The 12,544-nt window shown below is 47.8% G+C and overlaps 1 protein-coding gene across 2 annotated transcripts in view; it reads left to right on the top strand.

Annotated features, from left to right (window-relative positions):
• The first annotated feature begins 4,478 nt into the window (after window positions 1-4,478).
• The window catches only part of TBC1D2 (TBC1 domain family member 2), a 29,084-nt gene continuing 21,018 nt past the window's right edge, over window positions 4,479-12,544 (top strand). For both annotated transcript variants that reach the window (XM_065406113.1, XM_065406112.1), the window contains exons 1-3: window positions 4,479-4,889; window positions 6,207-6,351; window positions 8,006-8,147. In XM_065406113.1, coding sequence (XP_065262185.1) covers window positions 4,479-4,889; window positions 6,207-6,351; window positions 8,006-8,147 — 698 coding nt within the window. The remainder of the gene's footprint in view (window positions 4,890-6,206; window positions 6,352-8,005; window positions 8,148-12,544) is intronic.

The following is a 12,544-nucleotide window of genomic DNA, read 5'->3' as shown; positions in this document are numbered from 1 at the left end:
TAATTGTATTCTTATGAGACTAATCCCTTTTCTGAGCAAAACTAACATTCTGATGAACTGATCTGGGGTTTCCAGCTATAAGTGTGTCACTGCCTTAGCTAATGCCTGCAGCCTGGGCAGCAGCTGCCATCTGGCCTGCCAGTGTCACACCCCTAATGCGGGAAATGGAGTGAAAGCATAAAGGTGAGAACTGAATGAATGGAGCCTGCTGATGGACCCAATAGACTTGAAGCTCCATGGACACTGGGCAAAGAGAGAAAATTGCCTATAACATTGTGAGAGCAGATTCCAATCCACTTGCTCATATTGAATAGCACCTTGCTCCACAAGCAGTTCTATCAAAGTCACCACTTGTGGAATGCGGTGCCATTTGGGGTCAGAGGATTTGAGTATGGCTCCCCACTCACTAGAATGTGCTAGACCTGCCTGTGTGACTTTGCTACACAGGAAAAGGTAGTCGAGGAACTAAAGTTTACTGATGGTGTGAAATTCCATATGGCACCATGCCTTTGTGAAATATGCATGTTCATGTTGGCAAATGGAATATTCAGCAGTAGGTTGTATCCCAGTTCATGGCAACTACACCTGGGTTTTCCCCTCAGTGGTCCAGCAAGGGCATCCACTCCCAGGCTTCTGGCTCCCCAGCCAGTGTCTCTTAGGTGGAGAGACACCTGTCTCTCTCCCTCCTGACCAGGGTATTTCCAGGCTGCACAGTTTCTTGCCCACACTTTGTCATTGCCAGCAAATGACAGCTTGCCTAAGCAGGCCTGCTTGCTTTCTCTTCAGAGACTGATCACAGTGTAACTGCCCAGTTATAAGAACCAGAGGGCCAGTCTGTTTGCTGGATCAGACAGAAGGCCCTGAGTCAGCTTAAACTCGGGCTATTTATTCACAAGTCCTTGCTCTGTTTGTCCCTTGAGAATCCACTCTGAGCTGTCCTCAGGTAACAAGTGATCAGCAGACAAAAGATCCCCCCCACAGTGCAAACCTTGAAAAGCTGAGTCCTTAGGTGGGCGTTTGCAATGCCCTTTTCCCCAGTATTGCCTTAATCCTGTCTTCCCGCTAAAGAAGTTCCAGAAAAATCCTACAATATTACATAGGCACTTGCATTTTTAATACAACGGGCTCTCCTAAAATATGCCCAGAATATTGCCATCTGTCACAGGTGGATCCCCCTCACCATTAAAAATGTACGCCCTTATTTCTCTCTGAATTTATCTAGCTTCAGGTTCAATCCATTGTCATCATACACCTTTCTCTGCTAGATTGAAGAGCCCCTTATTAAATATTTGTTTTCCATGTAGATGCTTATGGGCTGTAATCAAGTCACTCTTAACCTTCTCTTTGTTAGGCTAAATAGATGGAGCTCTTTGTGTCTCTCACTAGATGGCATGTCTTCTAATCCTTTAATCATTCTCATGGCTCTTCTCTGAACCTCTCCAATTTATCAACATCCTTCTTGAATTGTGAGCACCAGAACTGGACACACTATTGGAGCAGTGGTTGAACCAGTGCCAAATACAGAGGTAAAATAACCTGAGATTCCCCTGTTTATGCATCCCAGGATCACATTATCCCTTTTGGCTAAGGTCCCACTAAGATCTCATGTTTAGCTGATTATCCACCATGACCCCCAAATCTTTTTCAGAGTCACTGCTTCCCAGGATAGAGTCCCCCATCCTGTAAGTATGGCCTGCATTCTTTGTTCCTAGATGTATACACATACATTGACATTTAGCCATGTTAAAATGCATATTGTTTGTCTGCACCCAGTTTACCAAGAAATCTAGATCATTGTGAAACAGTAACCTGTCTTCCTCATTATTTACCACTCCCCCAATTTTTGTGACATCTGCTAACTTTATCAGTGATGATTGTATGTATGCTTTCTTCCATCAAGGTCATTGATAAAAATGTAAAACAGTGTAGGGCCAACAACCAATCCCTGCAGGTCCCCATTTGAAACACACCCACTTGGTAATGATTCCCCATTTACAGTTACATTTTGAGATCTATCTATTAATAAATTTTTAATCCATTTAATGTGTGGCATGTTAATTTTATATTCTAGTTTTTAATCATATAGAAGTCTAAGTATATCACTTCAACACTATTACCTTTATCAACGCAACTTGTAATTTCATAAAAATAAGATATCAAGTTAGGTTGGCACGATCTATTTTCCATAAATCCATGTTGATTTCCATTAACTAAATTACCCTCCTTTAATTCTTTATTAATGAAGTTCCATATCAGCCACTCCGTTATCTTGCCCAGGATCAATGTCAGGCTGACAGGCCTCTAATTATCCAGGTCATCACATTAACCCTTTTTAAAAATTTGACACAACATTAGCTTCCGGTCTTCTGGAACTTCCCCAATGCTCCAAGACTCATTGAAAATTAACTTTAATGGTCCAGCAAGCTTGTCAGCCAACTTTTAAAAAAGTTCTAATTTAAAAATGCCTAACTTTAATGGCTTCTGTTTAACATCCTCCCACGATACTGGTGGAGTGGAAAGAGCGTTATCACCATTTGATGAGACTATATCATCTGCTTTTCCCCAAATACAGAACAGAAATATTTATTAAATGCTTCTGCGTTTTCAGCATGATTATTGTTAATTCTACCATTTCCATATACTAATGGACCAATACCATTGTCAGAATTCTTTCTGTTCCTAATATATTTTAAAAAAACTCCTTATTGCCGTTAACTTTCTAGCCATAGATTTCTCCTTGTGTCCCTTTGCTTCTTTTATGAATTTTCTACAGTTCCTATCATATATATAGCTGCCCTGTGCCTTAACTTCCCCTCTAAAGCAGGTTGGTTTTATGGTCTCTTTCCTCAATTTTGGCTTTTTGGGCATCTAGGAAGGTATTCTTAAATGATTACCAATTGTCATTCACATTTTTCTGTTTAAATTCTTCCTCCCAGCTGATTTGGTTCATAATTGTTTTTAGCTTTGTGAAATAGGTCCTATTAAAGCACCAAGTATATATATTAGTGGTCTGGATTTTATTCTGCTTGCACATTATAAATGTAATCAAGTCATGATCGCTTGTACCTAAGCTACTCCTATAGCTAATTCTCTGTTATGCTTCTTTCCTGGTGACTCAGTGTGTAAATCAGGCTTCCATTGGGTTGGCTTACAATGCTTAGTTTACATTTGGAGAGATACATATCTTACCTCCTGTCTGGAAGAAACCTGTTTTTCTCTTTGGTTGGAGACAGATTATAAAACATATTTTCAGTATATATACAAAGGCCTTAAATGTAATTCGTATATGCATCTCGCAATGATTTGAGGATCAGTATGATATAAGCTTTTATTAGAGACTTCTATGTGACATCATTTATGGATAAATACCACAAAAGTGGTGTGCTAGATGTAGTGAGTTTGTCAGGCCCGTTAGGAGTTGCTGTTATACAACAGTGGACCCTGTTGTTGGCCTTTAGGCAATTCACACTGTCAGAGATTCTTAAACTGAACTCAGTAAGGTTTGTCAAGGATATGACAGGAAATTGCCACATCTGCCACATTTCTGCTTCGACTTGCCAAGATACTATGTCTAGTATGTTCGCTTCTAAAGCTCACGGTGTCGTGATGTCACTTCTCTCCTGTCAGCCCACTCTGACTGCAGAGTGGAAAAGGGAATGGCAAGATGAATGGATGCTAGAGGAAAGGCGATGGGGAAAGTGAGAGCTATGTCAGGGAAGTCAAAGGTTAAAGTCAGAACCTTTGGAAGTCAGACAAACAAATGATTAGGAGGGTGGAACAGTTTCCATGTGAGGAGAAATTAATAAGATGGGGACTTTTTAGCTTGGGAAAGAGACGACTAAGGGGGGATCTGATTGAGGTCTATAAAATCACGACTGGTGTGAAGAAAGCAAATACAGAAGTGTTATTTACTCCTTCTCCTAACACAAGAACTAGGGGTCACCCAATGAAATTAATAGGCAGCAGGTTTAAAACAAACAAAAGGAAGTATTTCTTCACACAACACAGTCAACCTGTGGAACCCTTTGCCAGAGGACGTTGTGAAGGCCAAGACTATAACAAGGTTAAAAAAATAACTAGATTAATTCATGGAGGATAGGTCCATCATTGGCTGTTAGCCAGGATGGACAGGGATGGTGTCCCTATCCTTGGTTTTGCCAGAAGCTGGGAATGGGCAACAGGGAATGGATCATTTGATGATTATCTGTTCTGTTCATTCCCTCTGAAGCACCTGGCATTGGCCACTGTCGGAAGACAGGAGACTGGGCTAGATGGACCTTGGGTATGACCCAGTACGGCCGTTCTTATGCTACTTTAGGCGTATGGACATAGGAGCCAAACTTTAACACTTCGTTTTGAAAATATTGGACCATTACAAATAAATTCTCAACAGTATTTGTGAGTTGCCGTTATACTTTACCTAGTAGGTTTCCTGTTGCAATTCTAATTCCAGGTTTAGGAGATCTTTCCTGGAAGAGATGGAAAGGAGACCTGAAAGTGGAGAGTGTCTCCTGGCTGGAATTCCAGGCAAGCCAGTTGAGTCAGATTCCGATGAGAACAGCGGTAATGCAGGCTCAGCGAAAGAGAGAGCTGTATCGTCGCCTCATAGGGACTTGGGAAATGCACAGCTCAATCCTAGCAGAGAAGAACCCAGAAAAAAACTCTGTGGCTATTTAAATAAACTTGGGGTCAAGGGGCCAATCAAGGCCTGGAAGTCTCGTTGGTTCTTTTATGATGAAAATAAATGTCACTTACTGTACTGCAGGACAGCTCAAGATGTTAACCCTTTGGGGAGCATTGATCTCTCCAGCGCTGGTTTTGATTGCAAGGTGGACGCAGATGAAGGGGTTTTTGAAATCAGAACTCCAAGCAGAGTGTTTATCCTTAAGGTGAGCACAATGTCTTCTAGGCAACTACTGCTGCTGGCTATTGTGAAATGTAGGAGCTAGTATTGCAGCTGTTAGTATGAATGGACCAGCATTAAAACGGTCCAGGTAAAAGTTCAATAGCAAGGTTTAAGCACTACCATGAGAGCATGCGGGCCTTTAGCTTTTGGGCCTGATTCTCTCACTGATTCTGTTGTAAAACTCCACTGGCTTCAATGGGAGCAGAATCAGACATGGAGTTCAAAAGGAAAGTTAAGTCAGGAGCAATTGAACTCCAGGATGTAACCTTTCTAAGGCTACATCTACACTACAGGGGGGGGGTCGATTTAAGATACGCAAACGCGTAGCTGAATTTGACGTATCAGATCCGACTTACCCTGTTGTGAGGACGGCGGCAAAATCGACTGCCGCGGCTCCCAGTCGACGGCGCTTACTCCCACCTCCGCTGGTGGAGTAAGCGCGTCGATTCGGGGATCGATTGTCGCGTCCTGACGAGACGCGATAAGTCGATCCCCAAGAGATCGATTTCTACCCGCCGATTCAGGCGGGTAGTGTAGACCAGGCCTAATACAACACTGAGCTATCCTGGCCTGGGGACGGGTGCTGGGTCAACTTGGAAGCTCACTGTGACGATTTGGGTGGGAGAGAGGCATGTGGTTACTAATTAAACGCCTATTCAGTCTCGTTAAAGTCAGTAGCACTGGCTGGGGTCTATGTCTGCCTGAATTTTGCCCAAGTGCCTAGAACTTCCCCTGTAAAACATATACATTTACCTCTAGTTACAGTCAGATGCAGGGGTCTCAAGCCTGTCGTTTCCCACCTAGATTTAGTAAAGGATGGGACTTGAGGACACCAGGCCTGACCTGACTCACCTGCAGAGCCCCATGGTCAAATCCCAATCTCCATGGGACTCCTCTGGCAAAGAGCAATGGATCACTAGCAACGAGAGCTGACTGAGGATGGAGCCTTTGCAAACTAACTCCTACAGCTTTCAACTCCCTCTATATCACTCTGCCCAACGCAGCAGGGCCAGAAATCTCCAGCTGTGACAGGCTTTTCCTTTAAAACAAGCAGACCAGCCATCTAATGTAGTAGACAGTCGGTGGTATGCCTGGGAGACCAGGGTTCAGGATTTACCCCATGCCTCTTGAATCAGGGTTACAACTGGGGGCCTGGTGCTCAGGGAGCAGGTGTCTCCTGCCTGGCCAACATCAGCTGGACTAGAGCAGGGGAGGTGGTGATCAGCTCTTCAGGGACCTCACAGCAGGCTGTAACTGGTACTTCAGAGAGCCACTTCCAACCTGTTTTATGTAATGTTAGGCATTCAGCAGACAGGCCATGATGTACTGGCTGCAGCAGCTGCAGATGAAGCGTTGGGCGTTTTGCAATACCCAGACTGGGCTTCCTGTGGACAGCGTCACTGCAGCAGCCCTGCCTGCGAATGAATCTCTGCTCAGTGAAACCAGTAGGTATTAAAGAGTTAACTGTTTCCCCCTGGTCTGATCAGTGTACAGAGATTTGGGGCCAGCATTTTCAAACAAGGCACCTAAACAAGTTCCAGGTCTCAGAGGTGCTGAGCTCCTGAAGCTCCCACTGACTTCAAGGTGGTACTGAAGTGCCAACGTGGAGGGCCCCAAGCTTGAAACGTTTGGCCTTTGTAATGAGAGCAAAGCTAGCTCTCATTGGAGAGCTCATCTTCTGAAATAAAGGGACTGACTTTCATACACAGCCAGGGCTCTGATTGTCTAGCTGGGGCTGTCTGAAGGGCAGCAGGGTTGGTGGGGTCAAAGGCATTCAGATTTATGTCTACAGTTGCTCTTGTTTTTTCCCTGGAGTGAACCCTGTACGGTTCTTAGGAACTCCTGAGGGGGCTACAGGGCCTGCAGCGAAGGGCCTACCTTTTGTTCCATTTGCAATCTGTGTCAGGACATGATCAAACAGTTACGTCCCTGTGACTAGCCCTCAGGGGCACCCTGCACCAGTCTGTTGCTTAGCTGTCACCAGGTGCACACTTTCCTGCTTAAAAAAAAATAATAATAATATTTGCCAGCAAATGCTGTACCTCTGTTTAAGAGGCATAGATGTGTGTTGGTCTCTCTTTTACTTGGCAGCTATCACTGTCTTTTCCAGTAATCCAGGCTCTGTGGCATCAGTTTTATTATGAGTATAAATACATACAAATGATACCGTCTGCGGAGGAAAATGATGCCAGCACAGTTCTGTTTTTTCCTTGTTTGGCGTCTGTGTGGACATTACTCAGGGTTACTGCATTGTACACTTTAAAATGTAAACAGTTAAAGTCAACTTAGGTTACCTTGGCAGTGGATGAATAGAAAGATGTTTGCATCTGCCGGCCTCTGGGCTCTTATCTGTGTAGCAAACTACAATTGTTGTATGCAGTGTTGTAGCCCAGGATATTAGAGAGACAAGGTGGGTGAGGCAATATCTTTTACTAGGCCAACTTCTGTTGGTGAGAGAGAGAAGCTTTCGAGCCACACAGAGTTGCTCTTCAGGTCTGGGAAAGGTACTACGAGTGTCACAGCTAAATATGAGATCAAACAGATAGATTATGTGCTACTTACTTATGCTAAACCAGTGGTGGATTAGCCACTAGGCCAATGGGGCCTCTGCCCAGGGGCCCCGGCCAATTGGGGGCCCCCAGGAAAAATGGGCACCCCCATACCCTGACGACTCCTCCTGCCCACCCAGTGCTCCTGTCAGGGCGCGGTGGCCTCATGCAGGGGGGACTGCAGGCAGAAGGGGTGGGAAAGGGCCCCTACTTGCTCTGGCCAGGGCCCCACAAACCCCTAATCCACCTCTGTGCTAAACTATCTGTTCAATCTCATATTTAGCTGTGACGCTGGTAGTACCTTGCCCAGACCTGAAGAAGAGCTCTGTGTAGCTCGAAAGCTGGTCTCTCTCAGCAATAAAAGATATTACCTCACCTACCTTGTCTCTCTAGAAAACTACATGGAAGGTTGGATGGCTTCCTCTGGTCTGTCTTGAACAGATATACAGACTGAGCTGAAAGGATATGACAAGGCTTAATGCCTAATGTAAAGAGGCAGAGTTTGATCAAAGGTTTAGGAGCTCATCTAATTTCTCTCCTGGTTTTCTAGTTCACACTGAAGGCGAGGGGTTCTTGCCCCCTGTGAAAACCCCTACAGATGTGGTAGGTTTAAAGGCAGCCTCTCTGCCCGCTCCCCAGCTGTCTGATGCCCTCCAGAACATCTCCCTCAAACACCCTTGGACTGAAATACAGTAAGTGGCGATGGAGGTGTGGCTGGTGTATTGGGCTCCTGTCTTGTGGTGCTCTTGAGCATTACTATAGCACAAGACAAGAAATGTGTCATGTGGGTAATGCCTTCATGCAGCATGTGGGAACTCAAACGCAGTAGAGTGAATACCGCACAGGAGGAAATGCAAGCTCTCTGCAGTGTTTCCTTGTCCCCTCTCTGGCTCTCTGACCAGTAAATCTCATCAGCAGGTCTACAGCCTGGATTTTTTTAAATGCCAGTGTCCATACACCTTTTGCACGAGCACTTACGGTGATGTGCACAATCTAGTAAGTGCGCTCACAGTCGTGTCTGAGTGCACGCAGTAGAGCTTGAAGTAGAGCCCACTGAAGTCAATGGGACTCTTGCTGCTGATTCCAGTGGGTGTTGGATCAGGTGCATTGGGCATGCGCAGAAGTAGTCATGTAGTGTTGGCCCAAAGCAGCTGACCTTGCAAGGCGCTGAGCGCTCTAGAACCGATTCAGCAAGTGCTTAACTCCCAGAGGGTGAGCAGTTCCATTGCCGTCAGTGGCACTGCTCAGGGCTTAAAGTTAAGCTCATGCTGAAGTGCATCAGTGGATCAGGGCCAGAGTGCTCAGCCCCTTGCAGGATCAAGCCCCAAATGCACATGGACTTCCAGCCTCTCCAAGGGCCTGATGCAGCTCCCATCAAAGTCAAGGGAAAGGCTCTCACTGACTAAGGTGGGAACCGGATCAGGCCCTGACCTCCCGAGTTCTGATCCAGCAGAGTGCATAAGCCTGTGCATGGCTGTATGTACGTGCTTTGGAGATTGGAGCCCTAGCATTCACCGTTGTCACTGGTTGTCACAAGCACCAGATCATGGAGGCTAGAGCTTCTAGCCTCTAATGCTAGTCAGGGGAAAAGATACTAATGTTGACAGCTAACACTGTTGACAGTCCCGGTGGCTAACACTGCTAGCCAGCCCATTGGGACCACACGCTGTGTTTTCCTAGGAGGAGAATGCCAAAAATTCAGGCTCCGTGGGGACTGGAGAACATCTCGGGTGGGGTAGGAGAGGCTGATTTGTTTCCCACAGCATGGTAGTTTAGCTAGGGCTCTTATCTGTGGGTCAGGTGGGCAGCAGAAACAGACACTCTGTTAGGAGCCTGAGGATATAAGTGTGTCCTTGCATCCCCTATCTTCAAATCCAGCCTCTGCTGCGTGGTTTGTTTCTCTCCCTCTCAGTATTTCCAAAGCACCTGTTGCTGTCATAGCCAGGTACCAGTTTTGTTAGGAGTCTAGTTTGGCATGTCCAGCGGACCCCATATATTGTACTTACTGTAACCAAGACAAATTGACACAAATAAGGGAACGGTGTGATGCAAGAGAGACAAAGAAAGAAAGAGCTGGCTTTGCCTACTATCTATACCAGGCCTACACAACTCGTAAAGCGGTGAGGGCCATATTACTCCAAAGAAAAGAGCTGAGGGCCGAAACCCCCCGAGCGCCGCCAACCCCCCACCCCAGCGCCACCCAGCCCCCCCGAAACACAACACACACACCCCAGCGCCATCCGCCCCACGGAAACAATCCCCCCAGCGCTGTCGAAATACTCCCCCCAGCGCCATCTGCCCCGCGGAAGCAAATCCTCCTTCCCCAGCGCCGCCCCACTGAAACAGCAGTATTGAACCTCGGTAATTTGTTATAGCGGGCCCCTAAGGTAGTATAATTAAGGTAAAAGAAAAATGTCTTTTTGCTAGAAGTAGAATAAGATCTTCCCCCCACTTTGTAATCAATGGCCCTGTTGAATGAATGAGGTGTGAATGAGGAAGGCGTGGAAGGCAGCACCTCCAGACAGCTGCAACCCTTGGAGAGGGCAGGGCCGGCTTTAGGATTTTTGCCACCCCAAGCAAAAAAAAATGTTGGCCGGCCCCCCTTTTTTTTGTGCCCCTCTGCCCCCGGCCCCGCCCCAACTCCAGCCCTTCCAAACCCCTTCCCCAAATCCCCACCCCCGCCTCCTCCCCCAGTGTGCCGCTTTTCCTCCCCCCCCATTGCTACCTGCGGGCCTCCCGCCATAGCTCATCTCCGCTCCGCCTGCTCCCCCGAGCATGCTGCCGCTCCGCTTCTCCCCCCCCTCTCAGGCGAGGGAGGGCGGAGAAGCGGAGCAGCGGTGCATTCAGGGGAGCAGGCGGAGCGGAGGTGAGCTAGGGTGGGGGGGCGCAGGAAGTAACGGGGGGGGGAGAGGAACCGCTCCCAGCTCCAGCTCACCTCCGCCACCTCCCCCGAGCGCCCTGCCGCTCGGCTTCTCCTCCCTCCCAGCCTTGCTGTGCGAAACACCTGTTTCGCGCGCGGAAAGCCTGGGAGGGAGGGGGGAGAATCATAGAATATCAAGGTTGGAAGGGACCTCAGGAGGTCATCTAGTCCAACCCCCTGCTCAAAGCAGGACCAATTCCCAGACAGATTTTTGCCCCAGATCCCTAAATGGCCCCCTCAAGGATTGAACTCACAACCCTGGGTTTAGCAGGCCAATGCTCAAACCACTGAGCTATCCCTCCCCAGAAGCGGAGCGGCGGCAGCATGCTCAGGGGAGCAGGTGGAGGCAAGCTGGGGCGGCGGGGCACTTTTTTCCCCATGCCCCGGAGTCGGCGCCTATGATGGCTGGCGCCAGAATGCCACCCCTAGAAATGTGCCGCCCCAAGCACCTGCTTGTTTTGCTGGTGCCTGGAGACAGCCCTGGGAGAGGGGATGGGAGCCAGACCAGATCAGTAGAACAGGTCAGCCACCGATTCGCCGCTCGCCTCCTCAGCCCCCCTCCCCTGGCTCGCCTACTCATCCCCCGCCACTGCCTGCCCGCTCGCCTCCTCAGCCCCCCATGCCCGCCGGCTCACCTCCTCACCCCCCGCCACTGCCCGCTCGCTCGCCTCCTCAGCCCCCCACCCGCCCGGCTCGCCTACTCACTCCCCGCCACTGCCCGCCCACTTACCTACTCAGCCCCCCTCCCTCACCCGCCGCTTGCCTACTCACCCCCCCGCGGGCCGCACAGTGAGCCCACCTTCTCAACCCCCGCGGGCCGCACAGTGAGCCCACGCGGGCCGCATGCGGCCCCTGGGCCGCATGTTGTGCAGGCCTGATCTATACTGTACCAGTCTTTTCTGCCACCGTCACTAGCACAACATTCACTTACAGGAAAGACTTGAGGCCAGATCCTCAGCTGCGGTGAATTGTCAGAGCTTATGGGGCGCTCTGCTTAATTCATAGATTCATAGACTCTAGGACTGGAAGGGACCTCGTGAGGTCATCGAGTCCAGTCCCCTGCCCTCATGGCAGGACCAAATACTGTCTAGACCATCCCTGATAAACATTTAACTAACCTACTCTTAAATATCTCCAGAAATGGAGATTCCACAACCTCTCTAGGCAGTTTATTCCAATGTTTAACCACCCTGACAGGAACTTTTTCCTAATGTCCAACCTAAACCTCCCTTGCTGCAGTTTAAGCCCATTGCTTCCTGTTCTATCCTTAGAGGCTAAGATGAACCAGTTTTCTCCCTCCTCCTTATGACACCCTTTTAGATACCTGAAAACTGCTATCATGTCCCCTCTCAGTCTTCTCTTTTCCAAACTAAACAAACCCAATTCTTTCAGCCTTCCTTCATAGGTCATGTTCTCAAGACCTTTAATCATTCTTGTTGCTCTTCTCTGGACCCTCTCCAATTTCTCCACATCTTTCTTGAAATGCGGTGCCCAGAACTGGACACAATACTCCAGCTGAGGCCTAACCAGCGCAGAGTAGAGCAGAAGAATGACTTCTCGTGTCTTGCTCACAACACACCTATTAATGCATCCCAGAATCACGTTTGCTTTTTTTGCAACAGCATCACACTGTTGACTCATATTTAGCTTGTGGTCCACTATAACCCCTAGATCCCTTTCTGCCGTACTCCTTCCTAGACAGTCTCTTCCCATTCTGTATGTGTGAAACTGATTGTTCCTTCCTAAGTGGAGCACTTTGCATTTGTCTTTATTAAACTTCATCCTGTTTACCTCAGACCATTTCTCCAGTTTGTCCAGATCATTTTGAATTTTGACCCTATCCTCCAAAGCAGTTGCAATCCCTCCCAGTTTGGTATCATCTGCAGACTTAATAAGCGTACTTTCTATGCCAATATCTAAGTCGTTGATGAAGATATTGAACAGAGCCGGTCCCAAAACAGACCCCTGCGGAACCCCACTCGTTATACCTTTCCAGCAGGATTGGGAACCATTAATAACTACTCTCTGAGTACGGTTATCCAGCCAGTTATGCACCCACCTTACAGTAGCCCCATCTAAGTTGTATTTGCCTAGTTTATCGATAAGAATATCATGTGAGACCGTATCAAATGCCTTACTAAAGTCTAGGTATACCACATCCACTGCTTC

The sequence above is a fragment of the Emys orbicularis genome, chromosome 6, assembly GCF_028017835.1.
Source record: "Emys orbicularis isolate rEmyOrb1 chromosome 6, rEmyOrb1.hap1, whole genome shotgun sequence".
NCBI lineage: Eukaryota > Metazoa > Chordata > Testudines > Emydidae > Emys > Emys orbicularis.
This window is presented reverse-complemented; position numbering and strand designations above follow the sequence as displayed.